The sequence below is a fragment of the Lytechinus variegatus genome, chromosome 9 (assembly GCF_018143015.1).
Source record: "Lytechinus variegatus isolate NC3 chromosome 9, Lvar_3.0, whole genome shotgun sequence".
NCBI classification, from domain to species: Eukaryota; Metazoa; Echinodermata; class Echinoidea; order Temnopleuroida; family Toxopneustidae; genus Lytechinus; species Lytechinus variegatus.
The window spans coordinates 31,027,912-31,045,578 of record NC_054748.1 but is presented as its reverse complement, the minus strand read 5'-3'; the positions used below and the strand labels follow the sequence as shown (position 1 = coordinate 31,045,578).

The following is a 17,667-nucleotide window of genomic DNA, read 5'->3' as shown; positions in this document are numbered from 1 at the left end:
CAATGAATTGGAAATACTGAAATAAACTTTTGTGGGATCGACCGAATCTAAAGCTTAAAAAGGCATTGCTAAAGCCCTTCTTGCACCGACACTGACAAATTAATCAGCATTGGATGAGATATGACCTTCTTACCTGGAAGTGGTTCTTCTTTTGACAAACAAAGGAATCGTCGGACACTGAGAAATTAAAGCCTTTGTCAGCCTCCACTTTGTAGTTTATGATGGGTCTGCAAAACAAAGAAAATTATAAAAACATCTCTAAAGTAACTCTGACCCACATTACTTATCAATAAAGGCAGTCACATGAACATTACTACTTTCATACATCACATTACATGAAGATGAATCAATATTTTATCTTTTCTTAAACCAAAAAAGTGTTTCATAATGCTGTTTGTAAAATTTAGACAATTGGTGACCTGCTCTTAACTGCCAAATCTGATTCTAAATGTTTACGAATCCCACTATTGTACCTGTGTTGAAATCTGAATATACATGCAATTCTTGTTATGAACAAGCATATGAAACAAACTTTGATATTTGGATAATTCTAGGCGGAGGCGAACAAACATACGGCAATGGGCGCCACCTACATTCTCTCCTCTTGTTTCAGTTATTGCTTGCTTCCTATTAACCACGAATTCATGCAAAATTCTGTGCAAAAAACTGCCACTGGAAAATGACAACTAAAAAAGCAAAACAAGAGTAAGCCGTGGCTATACTGCAGCCAATGTTTAGTCTCGCCATATCAGACACACTGCTTCCGTTTAGGGTAGCAGAAAAGACAATCATACTAATAGTTGTAGCCTACGCCTACATTATCTAGGCTACATTAAAACAGGTAAAATCTTTGTTTACTCATTTCCCACTAGAAATGGTTGCCAGTTGTGTACAAACTTGAGCATAACAAATGGGTGTATAACAATCATTTTGAGATTAGAAAGATAAGAATGCAAATGCAACTTTGCTGGAACTATTACTTACATTTCCTGTCCGCTGGCATCCAGTAGTTTGTGCCATTTGTTTGATTGGTATGGCTGCCATTTCAAACATTGGTATACAGTGTCTGTGTATGGCAAGCCATCACCGGCTGGCTGGTCATACATTCCATATTCCCCACCCATGTCTGCGAAGGTCAAAGGTCAAACATTACAATATTGATAAATGGAATCCAAGAAGATACTTTTTCAGGACATAAACAATTATTTTGTGTTAATGATGATCATTTTAATTGGTATTGTTTTGGTGTAAAAATTGTTTTCTATATGAGAAGTCACTGTATCGGTTAACATAATCAAGCTATAAAGGGATTCTCCGGGATGAAGATATTTATATCTCAATAAATAGGGTAAAATTCACAGAGCATAATGATGAATATTTGATCAAAAGTGGGTCACAAATAACGAAGTTATTGAATTTCAAAGATTTGCATTATTTCGGTGAAACAGTTCGAGGCATGTCTTCATGAATATCCATTAGGTGGGCTGATGATGTCATATCCCCTATCTCCACTTGTCTTTTTGTATTTTATGACAATAAATTAGCTTTATTTTCAAAATTTGCTTTATACCAAGAACTAAAACAATTGGATTGACAACTGATTAATTGCATTTGCTACATACCTTGCTGCAAACTATTTCATAATAATGGAGAGACACCATTTACACATTTATAAAAAATGATTTCATGTAATACATGTAACATAAGAAAAAGGAAAGTGGGGATGTGCCATCGTCAGCCCACCTATTAAATGAATATTCATGAAGACATACCAAGAACTGTTCAACTGGAATAATGCAAATTTAAAAATTTAATAACTTTTAAGTTATTTGTTATCCAATTTTGATGAAATTTTCAGCATTTTACTCTGAGATTTTTCTCTGTTTATACATGTAGCTATAAATATTTTCAGCCAGGAGCATCCCTTTAAAGATAGTGTAAATGCCAGTTGTGCATGGTAACGATTTCAAAATGAACTAGTACAGAACCCAATAAAATGAGTGTCTGTATATGAATAAATAATAATAATTAACATTTATATAGCGCTTAATACAACAGTTTCTAAGCGCATTGGAAAGAGAAAAAAGAAGTAGCAAAATACAGAGAACAGGATATGGAATTAAGAGGACTGCTTAATGAGGTAAGAAAAAAGATATATGAGGATTCTATCCCATTTATTCAAATCAATATTTTGTTTGGGCGGACTTGTCCTTTAACTTCATTATACTGTATATGCTGATGATATCCAACTCTTTACTCATTTTGATAATGTTGATTATAATAACGTCTTGTCAAATATTGCTGCATGTATTGATGAAATAAGAACATGGATGTCTGCCAACTTTCTACGTCTCAATGTCCAAAAGTCCGATTTCATTGCCTTCACACATACTCCATTATCCACAACTAATCTTACTCTAAAAGTAGGTAATGAAGTCATTCCATTGTCACGTAGTGTAGTCAATCTTGGTGTTACTCTAGATTAGGCCCGGTTTGAAAGTCCATTTTTGATGCACGTGTACACGGCGTGTTTTTTGTTAGGTGTTATACGTTAGGTGTTATACGCTCATACACATGTGCTACAAGCCTACAAACACACGCTCCTCAAATTGGCAATAAAATAATGAAAATCAATCGATAACTTCAGTTACACTCAATTCTGCAGCGATCTGTACATGTATGTACGGTACAGTATGCAAAATGCGCATCCAACGAACGTCGGCGCTAACTAGGGCCCTGCACTGACCGGAGCATACTCATTTCGTGTGGTACAAAAACTTGAGTCTCCAGAATAAATGTGGATTAAATCGGCGATTTTGGAAGGTTATAATTGAAATATATTGACATATTAGTGATTAGAACATGTGCAGTGTCTTAGAACTAAGAATTAATGTGAGGCTGTGAGCTTGTTCAAAGATTTACAGTCCCACGCAAGCTTTATGCAGATGCTACCGTGTACACGGTGATGGAATTTAGTACACGTGCACTGACTTGACCGTGCGTGTACACGTGTACCCGAAACGGGCCTACTCTAGATTCATCCTTTTCTTTGACCAACCATGTTGGCAATGTAGTACACACATGCAATTATCATATAAGAAACATGTGGCGAATAAGACGATTTATAAATCAGAAGACATGTCATCATGCTGTTCAAGCTCTGATAATTTCCAGACTCGATTACTGTAATGGTCTGTTTTCTCTCTTGTCTGCCAAAGATGTAAAGCGCCTACAAGGTGTCCAAAATCAGGCAGCCAGACTTATTTTTAAGTTAGGACGGCAAGCACAAACTTCTTCTTATTTAAGACAATTACACTGGCTGCCTATTGCTCGTAGAATTGATTTCAAACTTTGTCTATATGTACATAAATTTTTCACCAATCAAACTCCATCTTATTTCAACAACAATCTATCAGTCTACACACCCAGACGCACACTCCGATCATCAGATGACAAGACCCAATTATTAAAACCAAGATTCCTCTTCACACTCGTCGGCAAACGCTTTGGAATAGCAGCACCCAATATTTGGAATAACATACCGAAAAGCACTCGTGAAATTGCCAATACCCCTACGTTGAAGAAACACCTGAAGTCATATTTCTTTAATGCATGATTTATTTTTGTTTTGTATGGTTTATGAATTGATGATTATGTTGTATTATTATTATATTCGATGCAAATTTTTGTAAAGCGCTATGGTACAAACGTGAATAGCGTTTCTTAAATACAAGTATTATTATTATTAACTATTGAATGAATAGCAAACTCACTTGAATTTACATTGTAGTCACCGTCTATTGTGTGAGGGCATGATATTTCATCAACTAAAACAGAACAAAATCAAAAGGGCATGCATGGGTTTAAATCATAAAGAAATCATAGGTTATTCCAAAAAAAATGCCATGATACCAACTTGGAGAGAGAAATGATGAACAGAGCATAACATTTTAGTAAACTGAAATGTTTTAATGTAATCAAACCTTATCCTCAGCCTGAACATTATATACAGTAAGACAGAGTCAAATTAGTATTCATCAAAAGTGTATAAATACTGTACCAATAACTGTTTATAAACTTCAGGTGAAGATAAAATATGACTACCTTGATACAAGTTCCATCTATTAAAATGTTTAATATTTTCTATTCATTATTTTTGTTTTCAAATCGTAAGTTAGATAAAATGAAAATAATAGTCATGCTTATAAATGTATGAATACATAGGGTATATCTAACAGTATATTATACATGTATAAAAGCCTACAAGTTAGAATTGATCTAGTTAGGGCAAATGACAATTTAAAAGAAGAGCAAAAATTAAATGAACTTCTAGCATCATGAAAACATGAAAAATCAATAGATTGATGAAGTGAATGCATCAAACTTTGCTAATAGTTTGGATATTGATTGGTCATTAATAAGCCAGTTCACGGTTGGCTCATGATCAACTTTTCTTTAATGACCATTGTGATTTTTCATTAGGATAAGCACTATCATTTTCAAATGTAGATGTTGCGTAAGCTTTACCAGTATAGAGTATTCAAATTCTAAGAACAAAAGGCATTGTATAGACCAGGTGACTAGAATAGTACATCGGGGATAAAGTTTGGAAATCTGTTTTGTCTGCCTTTGGCACATTTTACTATTGTTTAGGCTACTGTCAAATACCAGTGATTATGAAGGCTGTATTCATTACTCTTTAACTTGGATGTGATAAAATGAATATTTTGAAAGGAATACATGAATAATCATCAAATCACACATGCCTACATGTACGTCAGTAAATTTGAAAGCCACCTTCATAGTTTATCTCAAATGACCTTTTTCTGCTCGTGCGCAGTTTACAACCATTAACAGGCTTATTTGAACTGTCCTTTTCGCCAATTTTTATTCAAAATATAAATTCTGAGTTTTTCTGAGACATTGTAATCTATGATCACTTGGCTTTAAAGGAAACCAAAATACAAGGTGAGAATCTAACTTATCAGGAAGATAAATGAAAGGAGCAATCTGAAACTTGTTTCATATAAATCGGTTACAGAAGCGAGTTAAGAATGTTTGAATAGTCTTGTTGTACTTTCTATGGGGATCCTCGAATTGGCAAACATGGCTCAAAATGGTTGATTTTGTGGACAACTCTCCATTTGTTTTATACACAAATTTTCCCCTTTTTTTACATGTACATATTATTTCGTAACCTTGACAGAGTTGGTGTGAATATTTTCCCATGACATTATGCTCAGAAGGAAGCAAGATGCAATATGAAAGATAATGGGGAAATTCAATAAGATTGCTTCCCTTCTTGGGTTTTGGTTAATTTTGGTTTTTTGGTTAATGACCTATTTCTCCTGAAGCTCATATATTCTGTTGGGTGTTTCATAAAGCAGTTCGGAAGTTAAGAGCGACTTAAAGAACGACTGGTGATTCTTTCTTTTTGGTAAATGCTATACACCATTGTCGATGGTTTATCACGTAAGAAAGGATCACCAGTCGTTCTTAAAGTTGCTCTTAACTTAGGAACAGCTTCATGAAACGGTCCCCTAGTTTAAGTGCATGTGGTCTACAAGCAGTCTGAATGGGCGAAGGCCAAGTGGCAATTTACCTTACATTCTAACCTGGGAAGCATTTCCTAAAACTAATAATCAAACATTTCACAGACTACTGTTATAAGCTACTGAAATCCTTGCATCTGATTGGCTCGGAGCACATTTGTCGGTGAAGATGCTTTAAATAAAACACTCACCTGGTTCCTGCTTGACTTGCATAAGTTTATTCAGCATGTTTTGATTGACGGTGTTGTTGGGAGACAGGGAATGTTTCCTCTTCTTCGGCACATGTCCAATAAAACTACAATGGCAAGATGGAAACATAAGAAACGGTAACACGAAATTCTGATAAAAAGGACAGTGGACTGCATGGACTAGGCTGACCATTCTGAGGTGTGTAATTGTTTTCTGCCCTTTTTACACAGGATTTTCTTAACCCCGGACTATCGCTAACCCCGTACTATCCTTAACCCCGTACTATTTTTTTTTCCTTTTCACACATGCCAAATTGTTATTGCTAACCCCGGATAAGGAATGCTTGCTTTTTACACACGAAACTCGCTAACCCCGGACTAGTGGTTTTTGTGGATCATTCGTAGTACAAGTGCTTCACTCGTACACTTTTTATACACGCTACAATTTCCTTAACCCCGTACTATAGGTGGGGCCAAATTGCCATTTAGCCCCACCTATAGTACGGGGTTAAGCTTAGCCCACTTTCGTTTTACACATGCGATCTTAACCCCGTACTATTGCTCTTAGCACCGCAATTGGTGGGATAACCCTGCTTTTTTGCAGGGCCAAATAATCCCGTACTATAGGTGGGGTTAGCCCACTTTGCAAAAACGCTGTGTAAAACGAAAGTGGGCTAAGCTTAACCCCGTACTACAGGTGGGGCTAAATTGCCATTTAGCCCCACCAATAGTACGGGGTTAAAGAAATTTTAGCCTGTCTAAAAAGGGTATATGTGGCCAAAACATGTATAGGTGTGTGGGTAGCACTAACCGAAAGGAAAAGGCGCTATATCAAATAACCTTTGGATTGGTTCGGATGACATTTGCTCTTATGAATTGTGATATTTCAAGTTAAATTTGTTCTTTCTCAAGAAATCACCATTAAAACATGCCCCCCCCATACAAAAGGACATGTGAAGGAGATGGTGACCCAAAATTAAGTTGTACCTTTCTTTCCTTGTGAGGGCAGTATTGATGGTCTCAGTCATCGGAACCTGGGACAGACTCGTTGGTGGTGCAACATTCGAGTTTGCAAGAAAGTTCATGAACTGCTGGGGTACAGTCTGTGGTGGCACATTGGCCGACACCGAAGATATCCCAACAGAGCTCGGTACCTGAGTCAGGTTGCACGGTGCCACCGACTGCTGCACCACTGCTACTGGTGGTACCGGTACGTTGCTCTGCGGTACCGATGCAACTGGCACCACAGTGGGCTGGGATAGGGAAGCAGGGGTGTGGATGCTCGTCACCATGGGGATGGATACCGGTAGAGAGTGCTGGCGCTGGTGACCGACGCCGCCCGAGAGCAAGGTTCTGTTTGGCAGGGGGAGCTCTGTTGAGACTGAGTTGTGATTGGTTGGTTGATGTGCCACGCCCTGGTTGAGGCCTAGTTGGTAGGCGAGGTGTGGGTCTTGCTTAGTGTCAGGGGGCGAGTACGGTTCTGAGCCGGAGTCCGGTGGCGAATCTGGCAGGTGGCTAAATGACAAATTAAAAAAACATATACGGTAATGATAATTTCTAACACCAACTTTGACATTCGAAAAACAATTTGATATTAAAGATCTCATGTCAAATTATGGAATAGAATTAGCAGCAATAAGACCTAGTAAATATGAGAAAAAAAATCATTGTAGATGAAAAGAGATTTAGATCATTGTTCTAACATGTACACCAGCGGGCAAAAAGATCAAACACTAGATAGGTGAAAATTTGAACAATATCTGACAAACATTTATAAGAAAGTTATTAATCTTTGTAACATTGTAAAAATTGGTAACACTATACAAATGGAGCCACATATGTGATGTCATGGTGATTTAACCCTATCTAGGCCGGGGTATTTTGGGAGTTCCTATGGCCGGGGGGGGGGGGGCCTCCCAGGCCCCCCCTAAGATCTCGGCCGTCGACCGCGCCGAAAATTGGCACGCGGGTTGCCTGGGGCATAATCTACAAGATTGTATAGTAATTTATTTCATGCGAATCGCTATTAAGTGATTATGCTAATTTATGCGTAATTAGTATGCGAAATCATACTTTTCCCTCTAACTCCCTAAATAAAGCTCTAAATGTACTAATTTTTGGTATAGAAACTCTTTGTGGTGTCCTTAGCAAGTGTACATGAAAAAAATTGTGATATCAAATCATTTTCTTATGTATTATATTGTTTTTTGCTATTTCTTATGTATTTCATTGTTTTTTTACCTTTTGTTTTTCACTGTTTTTTCAATGAAATTTGTTGGGGACTCTTCTCTGATCATAAAAAGCATAAAATGAATACATTTAGACTAGAAAAACTAAAAATAATCATTCATTTATGAATTTTGGTTGAAAACACAATTTGCATTGACTTTGTACACGAAATCACGTTTTTGAGCAATTTCCGGTCTGACATGCACTTACATAATGTTGCGTAATTTCGGAACCACGTACCCGGGTGACGCAAAATTGGTCTCAAAAGTTGCGCAAGACTTGAAAGTAAAATGTCAGCGAGCGGCGCGGTCAAAAAATTTCGCACGGCGAAAATATCGCGCGATTCGTTGAGGGGGGGGCCTCCGAGGCCCCCCCCCCGGCCTAGATAGGGTTAAGGCAAGGGCTACTCTTCTATGTACTCCAATAAAAGTGGTTAAAATGTCCTTTTTTTTAAATTATACTTTAAATTATACTTTTCTTCCATGAGGACATTATAAAACAATATGCTGCCCATGCAATATTTTTTTTAACTTAAACTCCCTTACTCCCAGGGGAATGGGTACTTGGGAGAAAACCACAAATCCTTGATAATTACATGTAAGTACATTTCCTAAGATGGGGGAAAATGTTCCCTACTATTTGTCATAATTTACTTAACCAGTTGCCAATTTTAAATTTATTGTACATATCGTTAGGGATCTCAATTTACAGCTATAACTTTCTTATCCAATTTCTTTGATACTTTCACCACTATGGTTTACTTGTCCTGTTACTTTCTCAAACAACCTTTCATGACTGAGGTCATTGTGAAAGTCAATATGTAAGAATGGTTTATTTTCCAATGATAAAGTAGCCTATAGCCTACCCGCCTCCCCCCCTTAACCAACTTTCTGAGGGTGTAATTGCTATACAGTACGTGTACCTGATGGGAACAGAGAGTCCAGAGCCGAGAATATTTTCCTCATCCGCAAATCCAAGATTGTCAAAGTTCATCAAGCCACCTATCTGCTCCGGCTGCGATCTGTTGTTGAAGATCACCTTCTGGCCACCGACGCTACTGCCCCCTCCCCCAACCAGGGAGGGGGCCTTGAGCGACCCATCGTTGTTTAAATCCGACAGTAATCTGTTTTCAAGAAATGGATGCTAAATTATCACCAAAGCAATCAAAAAGGAGGGTATTGGGCAGGGAATTAATATTTAGAATAGTTAAGTAAAGATCCCTAATGGAGCGTCGTTGGAACATGGTGTTGCACCCGACTCAACCCAGGTAAGGTGAATGGGTACCCTGTAGGAAGAAATTCCTTGAATGCTTGAGCGCCTATAGGTAGCCGAGCTAAGGACGGGGTAATAATAATAGCTGAGCCCGCTCGCCCCCGCTGGAAGAATGGTTTTCATAACTGAATTACCCTGGGTGAATATACCCTTATTATTATTATCATTCTTATTTGCTGTAAGAAACTTTGAATTGAAAAGGAAAGGAACCCAAACTAATTTTAAATCATCTTGCTCAAATGAAATCTATTTTTTGTTAAGAAGTAGTGGTATTTCAAAAAGGAGGAGAGTGGTATTATTTGCATGTGTGTGTGAGTGTGTGTTTTTAGAAGATGGCCCTGGGTCTTACAAAGAGTTGCAATTGATGCGATCAACCACAACTATATGAAAAGCCAGCAAACGTCAACATCTGAAAATGCAAATGTTTGTTCAAAACATTTTCTAGATATGAGTATTTATAGATGTATATTATTTTTTTTTTAACTCAGTGAGGTTCTCTTTGAATATTGTGTAGATCTAGATTTCCTGCAGAAAAACAAATTATGACATTGATGGATTTCCATACAGTTGAGATTTAATCGGATCACATCATAAATCTTTGTAAGACAGGGCCCTGATCTTTACTCACAAGCTTGCATCTGGTTCTGCTAGTAGATTTTCAAGATGATCGAAATCAATTCCTTGATCTGCATCACAAAAAGAATTGAGAAAACATAGAATTGTAAGAGATAAGACATATTTGTGATAACAAGGGCAATAAGGAAACAGGACAATATTTGCAACACATGAAGATTCTAAAAAAAAATAGTCTGCCACTGGGCTTTTCATCCATTCAACTGGTATAATGTTCAACTGGATGTAGTTTAGGACTCTTGCACCTAATTCTGTACTCTAAAATCCCCAGAATATAGCATTTCAAATCTATAATTTCAATTCATGAATGCCAAAGATATATCAAATACATAGGGCCTTGACCCACCATCCATCAAGCATGAAAACATTTAATAATTAAATTAAAGTTAATCTAAATCCGCTGGGCATGGCATGACCGTGGCTACGTTCGGAGTTCTGACGGAGAAGAAAAGATGGAAATAACTTCCACCAAAACATGATCTAGAAGTCGAATATGTCTAGTGATCATCGTTTATAGGTACGAAATACGAATCATCGTTTATTTTAAATCGTAAATTTGTATTTATGGCGAGACTTACTTTTTTAGAATGCATTTTTCGTAATAACGCCTTGTGCACAAGCTACCACAGACTACGAGCCAGGCTAGCGCGGCGAATTTAAAATTGAATATTAATTTGCGAGAGGTCGTTCGAAACAAGCGGTTCAACGATCACATTTCGTGACAAAAATGATCGGGGAAGTTACGGGGGCTGAATCGGGTATTTTTTCCATTTTGCGGTCCTGTTTTGGGATTAGGTTGGACACTTAAAATCTTCACTTTTTGGAAACCTTTGGAACTGGGAGTTGGTATGTTTGCTTTTAATGTGTTTTCTCTTTCATGTCATTGTAAGTATATCACAATGTGGAGATGTTTAAATAAAAATTCAAAAATGATATCCCTATGACTGAGACAAGTGATTTTTGTCATGTGAATTGGGAATCCCTACTGACAGGCGTCATGTGGAGAAACTTCACCCAGAAAAATATCTTCTTAAACTCTACAAATGCCTCCAGACTCACTATCTCAGTTAAACCTTTATTCATCGTCCCATTCTCACTTCATACAATCAAAACAGTAACACTGCACTGCACACATATCACACAGTCGGTGACCGCCAACTCGTCTCACGTCACTTGCATTTGAACCAACGTAACACTAACAATACATGTAACTTTGTATTGTACACACAGCCACACGCATAAACACCCCCAATGCACGGCACGGAAACGCTTAAAAAACTCACTAAAAATTTGCTGAATCGCTTCACTTTCTCCAAGAACATCCATGTAGGGTCTTCCTTCAGTTACTTTAAATCCGATTTCACTACCGTCATACTAAACGTCATCGAAAAACACAGTTTTATGTCGAAGTCTTCCATAACAAGCTTAGTTTATTGCACCTGAAACTTCACTGTATTGACGACCATCTTGCTTTTCTCATATCATCTGATCGGAAAAATTACCATATTTCTCATTTGCATAATTGATTGGTTCGATTCCAATATTTGTTTAACTTCTAAGGAAGCCGAAAAATCTCTTGTATCATCTACTTTTAAAAGATGGTAAAATTTGTTTTAGACGCAAAAAATGTTATTAAGTAAAATGTTTCTGGATGGACAGCAGAGAAATTAATTTATGCAAATGAGACACCTGTTGATCAGATCGATGACGTCATTATCAGTTGTAGGAATTTTCTTGGGGATAGCGCCAACTGGTGTCTCTGACAGATATTGATCTATTTATAGCACGATTTTCCTGGTAGTACGGTTGTCAGGAATTAAAAAAGAAATCCTACGAGTTTCAAACTTTGGTGTGGTAAAAAAAAACTGTCTCTTGGTAAAGAGCCCTCCTTAAAGTAACTTACACTTTTTCATACCTTATAAAAAAATCGTATTTTTGTAACATTTGAATTATACGAAGCTTTTTCTTTGCATAGGTGGATCCAGGGGGCATGCAGGAGCACCCCCCCCCCCATTGGCGGTGAAAGCCCAAAAATTTTAGGGAGGGTCCACCTGAAATTTTGGGATGGACACAGGTAAAAAAAGGGTTATTAACCAAAATTGTAGGGGGGGACACCCAAAAAATTGACAAGCCCCCCCCCCCCCAAAAAAAAAAAAGGTTCCGCCGCCTATGCCTCCCCCCACACCCTCCTTTACTGAAGTTGCAAGAAAGGGGGAAGAAGAAGAAGGTCCGAATGTAAATAATAATAATAAAAAAATCAGCCAGCTCTTCACGTTCATAGAATTAGCATCATATCATTTACGGCCAATTACAAACAAATTGAAAACTTTCCATACATGCTTCGAGCTCGCATTATTTGTTGATTAAGATATGTATAATCATGATCATTAATTCCATCTAACAATCCATAAAATGTCCCTTTTTTCAGGTAGATAATTAGCTCGGACTCCTTGCTCGTATCAGAAGCCTACATTTTTAAATTGCACAAGTCCAAACATGCTCTTCAGAATATTACAATTTTTAGTTGCTTGTGCTCTGCACTCCTTTCCTGCACTCGCAATGTCATTTTCAGATCAGTATAGTGTATCAAAAACTTTCAGCTCTTGCTTCGCGCTCTACCTATCCCGTTCATGATTACAAAAGTTGTAACAGGTTCCTTAAAGATAATTCTGAAATTATGTTGGAGCGCGAAGCGCGAGCTGAATGTTTTGAGTTCTGACATAAAAATCGCAATAATGCGAGTAAAGAGCACCAGCTGAAATTGTGATATTCTAATAAAAAAAATAGTCCTAATCTCACTTTCGTAGGCCTGGTATGTATTTCAAATATCTTTCAGCTCGCGATTCGTGCTCAGATTATTTGTTTATATACTGATTATGATTGCAGAATATCCGATTGGACCAGCTGATAAAATAAATAAGGAAATCAACTCGCGCTTTGCGCATATAAGGCCATACGATAAACGTAATGCTGTTTGCAACATAAAGCTGAATCATAATCTTTAGTATTTGGAGCTATAGTCCCTGGGAGAAATGTGGATGCACGCCCTCCCCATGAAAGATCCGTGCTTGCTAAATATTATATATAGTGACTGTGAGATGGAATACCAATCGACTATATACCCCCCTCCCCTCCAATAAAAAAAATGCATACGTATATTTGGCTTTATTTTATATTGACAAGATTATCAAGAAAAAAAAATCATCGTATCACGGACAGTGAGGAAGGGGGGGGTACAGGCTACACTATCAATAATAATTGAACCTTACACACTGACTTTCCAAATGGAATTATCCCTTAACGAGTAAAAATTTTCCGATCTCAGCATGGAGCTATATCTCTATGATCTCAGAGTACCCTAAATAAACATTTCGTTAATTTTCCCTACCCTATTAATTACTATTTGATGACTCACATATTTCATAAACATACCCTTCGGATTGATTTTGTCAATTTTTTATGTTTTGAAATCTAATGATATGAAAAGAAAATGCAAAAGAAATCTTCAGTTTTAAGTTTAATTTTGTCAATATCAAACGAATATTCCTTTATTACTTGTTTATTTATGTATAGCTATTGTACTGCTTTATTATTCGAACATTATTTATATATCATTGTATTTCTGATGATTCATTATGTTTAACTTATTGTATTCCAGCTATTTAATTCATTAGACGTCATTGCTTTTTATTATTATTATCATTATTTTGTATTTCCCAACTTGAGTAGGCTGTTTTTTATACCTAATTTGGAAAGTAATATGATAATACTGTACATTCCCTTTCTTGTTTGTTGATGTTCAATTTATATTAATTTATGCTACTTAATCGTTTTGTACAGCGCTTAGAAACACCATGTATTTAGCGCTATATAAATACAGTGTATTATTATTATTATTTATCATATAACCATTTAATATCATCCATTCTCCATGTTTATAGAAAAGGTTCAAATGCAAATTATTTGAGCACAAAAAGGCAAGACAAAGAAACTTCCATTGAAATTTAATTCCATTTCATTCATGTTTCATGAAAATTTATTCTCTCTCTTTATTTACTTTTCATGAAAGCGAGGCCTGAAATTAAAGAATAGATCAGGAAACGATTTAAACACAGCATCACCAACCAAAACGAAAAACAAACGAAATAAACCTGTATGTTTTCTGGGCATGAATATACACATTACGTACAAAAAAAATATTCAATTTCTTTGTTATTTGTTCTTTGTCTATGTAATCTGATTAAATAACTAATCAAATCATCATTATTCATTCATCTTTCATCAAATCGAACCCTTTGTTTTCACTCACGAACTGCCCCACAACAAACATTATGACCTTTTCGGCTCGGTATTTTCCTCTGAAACCGCAGGGAAGTTACGCCCCCTTTTTCTTCATCATCTCACGCTGTCTCATAATAAAAGTCACATGACACACACGACCGTGAGTTGACGAGTTATCAGGCTGTGCGTACTCGGGTAACCTCCTAACCGAGATTGCCTCGCATCAAGGAGTCAAGAGAGAAACGGGGGGGGGGGATTATTTTATTTCTCATTTAATTTCATGTCATAAAATAAATCTGAATCTGAATGATTTCGTTTCATTTCTTTAATTTCATTATAAGGCTCACAAGATTTGATTTTTATAGAAATCCCATTTTTTTTCATATATCATGTATTTTTGTTTCATCCCATCAGTGACGGATCCAGAGGGGAGGGGGGGGGGGGGGGGGGGGCACAGCCGACCAATGCCCTCCCCTTTGAGAGCCATGATCAAAATTTGTAATGTAAATAAACCGTTTTTACCCAAATGTGCCCCATTTTTGGACCCTTTTTTGCTTGTCATATTATCCGCGGACGAAATAACCTTCAATTTTACCTGAAAAACTGTTTTTTTTTTGCTTGTCAAATTTTGTTGGAAAATCCTGGACCCGCCCCTGCATCTGATCATTATTCTATGTTTTTAGTGAAAATAAAACTGAACTTGACCTTTATTTTCTTTCATTGACTTCACTGGCGTACCAGATTGGGGGCTTGGAGTCCAAATTTTTCACGAACAATAAAAAAAAAGATTAAAGAAAAAGAAAAGGTTAAAACAAAATATAATTTTCTGAACATTATCTCAAAAGCTGTCATTAAATCATTTTTTTTATTCGCTCAAAATATTGCGGTTCAATGATGTATAATTTTCCGGGTAAAGGATTTCTTTAGATTGTTCTTCCCTCTTTATTAATGAATAATTTGTTTTGAGGGGTCCACGATTTACAAGCACAGCTTCACAGTGGACCTTTCCATTTCCAGCATGTTATTTTCAGCCACAAATATTCCATAATCCATATGTTTCAAATGTATAATTTAGATGAATATATATATATATATATGTGTGTGTGTGTGTGTGTGTGTGTGTGTGTGTGTAAAGTTATACATGTACAACAGCTTTTGGCAACTCTTTTTATTCAAATATTGTAAAGAAATGGATGAAGAGAACAATGGTATAGTGTCGAAAATCTGTCTATCTGACGGTCAATCGGATCGGGCTCGCCCTAGCTACTAACCGTCTCTGTGGTCTAGTGGTTAAGGCACCGGCGTTCAAAGCTGGGGGCCCGGGTTCGATTCCCGGCAGAGACATTTTTTCGGCATCACCAATTTTTCCAAAGGGTAGATAGCTCTGGGGAACCTTGATTTAAGCTACGCCTACCATTGTTCTCTTCATCCATTTCTTTACAATATTTAAATAAAAAAGAGTTGCCAAAAGCTGTTGTACATGTATAACTTTACACATTTGTATTTCTTCTCCCATATGTGTACTGTATCGAAGCAATAGCTTTGATCCAGCTGAGGCATGGCGGTTTGTCATTGTTCAAAACTCACCTTCACCCGACAAAGGAATATATAATTGGTATAGTGTCGAAAATCTGTCTATCTGACGGTCAATCGGATCGGGCTCGCCCTAGCTACTAACCGTCTCTGTGGTCTAGTGGTTAAGGCACCGGCGTTCAAAGCTGGGGACCCGGGTTCGATTCCCGGCAGAGACATTTTTTCGGCATCACCAATTTTTCCAAAGGGTAGATAGCTCTGGGGAACCTTGCTACGCCTACCATTGTTCTCTTCATCCATTTCTTTACAATATATATATATATATATATATATATTGTGTTACATATTTTAGGACGGGTTGTTTTGTCCTATATCAAACTATTACACTTCGTACTTCCGAAGGTTCGTAATTCCGAATCACGTAAATTGCCTACAATGTGTTGCCCAAATTTTTTATAACTTCGTATATATTCTGTGAGTATTATTTCTCTCTCATCTATTTTTTTTCCTCATTTGATTGCATATATCTGTATTTGTACTTTGTTATTTGTGTTTTGTTGTGTTATCTATTTTATGAGGGGCCCACATTGTACAAGCATTGCTTTTTAGTGGGTCCCTCCATTTCCATCTTAATTTCTATTGAAAAATAAATAGTATACATATTTAAAACCTACAATGTGTTGCCCAAATTGTCTAAGTGTTTTTGTTCACATTATTATTTGTTTTGCAACGGATACAAATATTTATGTTTATGTATGGTATACAATTTGTTTTTGTTTGATGGAAGTGAAATAAATAAATTTGAATGATTTCATTTTCTTTAATTTGTTTCATTTAGCTCCCCCCAGGTTGTTATTTTTTTTGTATTATTTGTTTAACATTTTTTTTCATGGTAGGTCTATATTGTATATAAGGTCGGCCATTTAGAAAGGTTACACTTCGTAATTCCGAAGGTTCGTAATTCCGAAACACGTAAATTGCCTATACCTCGATGTTCGTTAATCCGAAAACGTAAGAGGGTTCGTTAATCCTAACATTTGTAGCGTTATTCCGAAGGTTCGATAATCCGAAAACGAAATAAGGTTCATTAATCCGAAAACAAAATAAGGTTCGTTGTTCCGAAGGTTCGTTAATCCGAAAAAAGAAATAAGGTTCGTTAGTCCGAAAACAAAATAAGGTTCGTTAATCATTTCGTTTTCGGATTAACGAACCATCGGAATTACGAACCTCACTTCAATTTCGGACTAACGAACCTTCGAAATTACGAACCTTTGGAAATACGAACCTTCGGAATAACGAACCTTCGGAATAACGAAGCTTCTGAATTACGAATGTATGCGATTTATAAAGGGTCTTTTTGACGATTAATGTGAAGTTATTAAGTGTGCAGAATGAGGGGGTACAGAAAATAATATCAATTTAAGTGTTGTTTTGCTTCACTTAAAAAAGAAGAAGATAATTTAACCTTCCCTAATATTTGAAGATAACGTGTTTTTCCTTCGGTCTCAAGCTCGCCAATCATTTAAAAGTAATCAAAAACTCATTTCGCAGGGGCGGATCCAGCCTTCGCCAATAAGGGGGGGGGGGATTTTCAGCCATATTTTCCCCTATCGGCCGCTCGAAGTTGATTTTTGTTTGTTTCTTTGGAGGGTTAGTCCTAATAGTCATTTCTTAGCTTCAACATAATTTAAGCCTTATTCAAATAGTGCAAGCGCGAGCTATTTTTTGGGTGGAAATTTTATGCATTTTGTCCTCAAATAGACCGGGTAATATTTGCGATCCTGAACAAGATGCGAGCTCGAGCAGTTGATCTGATCGACTTTTGAAAAGGAACCTGTTAAGGACTGCTTGCATTTAGCCATGAAGACGTTACATAATCAAATAATTCGAGCACGAAGCGCGGGCTGACAGCTTTGACCTTTCTACCTAAAGATTGGAAATTGAATGGGATAGGTAATACTTTAGATATATAGCTTAGC

The 17,667-nt window shown here is 36.8% G+C and overlaps 1 protein-coding gene across 2 annotated transcripts in view; it reads right to left on the bottom strand.

Moving 5' to 3' along the window:
• Positions 1 to 11,353, bottom strand: part of LOC121421737 (myelin regulatory factor-like) — a 32,541-nt gene extending 21,188 nt beyond the window's left edge. The window contains exons 1-8 of one of the 2 annotated variants that reach the window (XM_041616527.1): positions 11,158 to 11,352; positions 9,870 to 9,927; positions 8,892 to 9,092; positions 6,728 to 7,255; positions 5,744 to 5,847; positions 3,774 to 3,827; positions 985 to 1,126; positions 134 to 227 (exon numbers count right to left, since the gene is read on the bottom strand). In XM_041616527.1, the coding sequence (XP_041472461.1) occupies positions 134 to 227; positions 985 to 1,126; positions 3,774 to 3,827; positions 5,744 to 5,847; positions 6,728 to 7,255; positions 8,892 to 9,092; positions 9,870 to 9,927; positions 11,158 to 11,200 (1,224 nt within the window). In that variant the 5' untranslated portion in view covers positions 11,201 to 11,352. Of the gene's footprint in view, positions 1 to 133; positions 228 to 984; positions 1,127 to 3,773; positions 3,828 to 5,743; positions 5,848 to 6,727; positions 7,256 to 8,891; positions 9,093 to 9,869; positions 9,928 to 11,157 lie in introns of both variants that reach the window. The other variant, XM_041616528.1, reaches the window with a different exon arrangement.
• Positions 11,354 to 17,667: the final 6,314 nt, after the last annotated feature.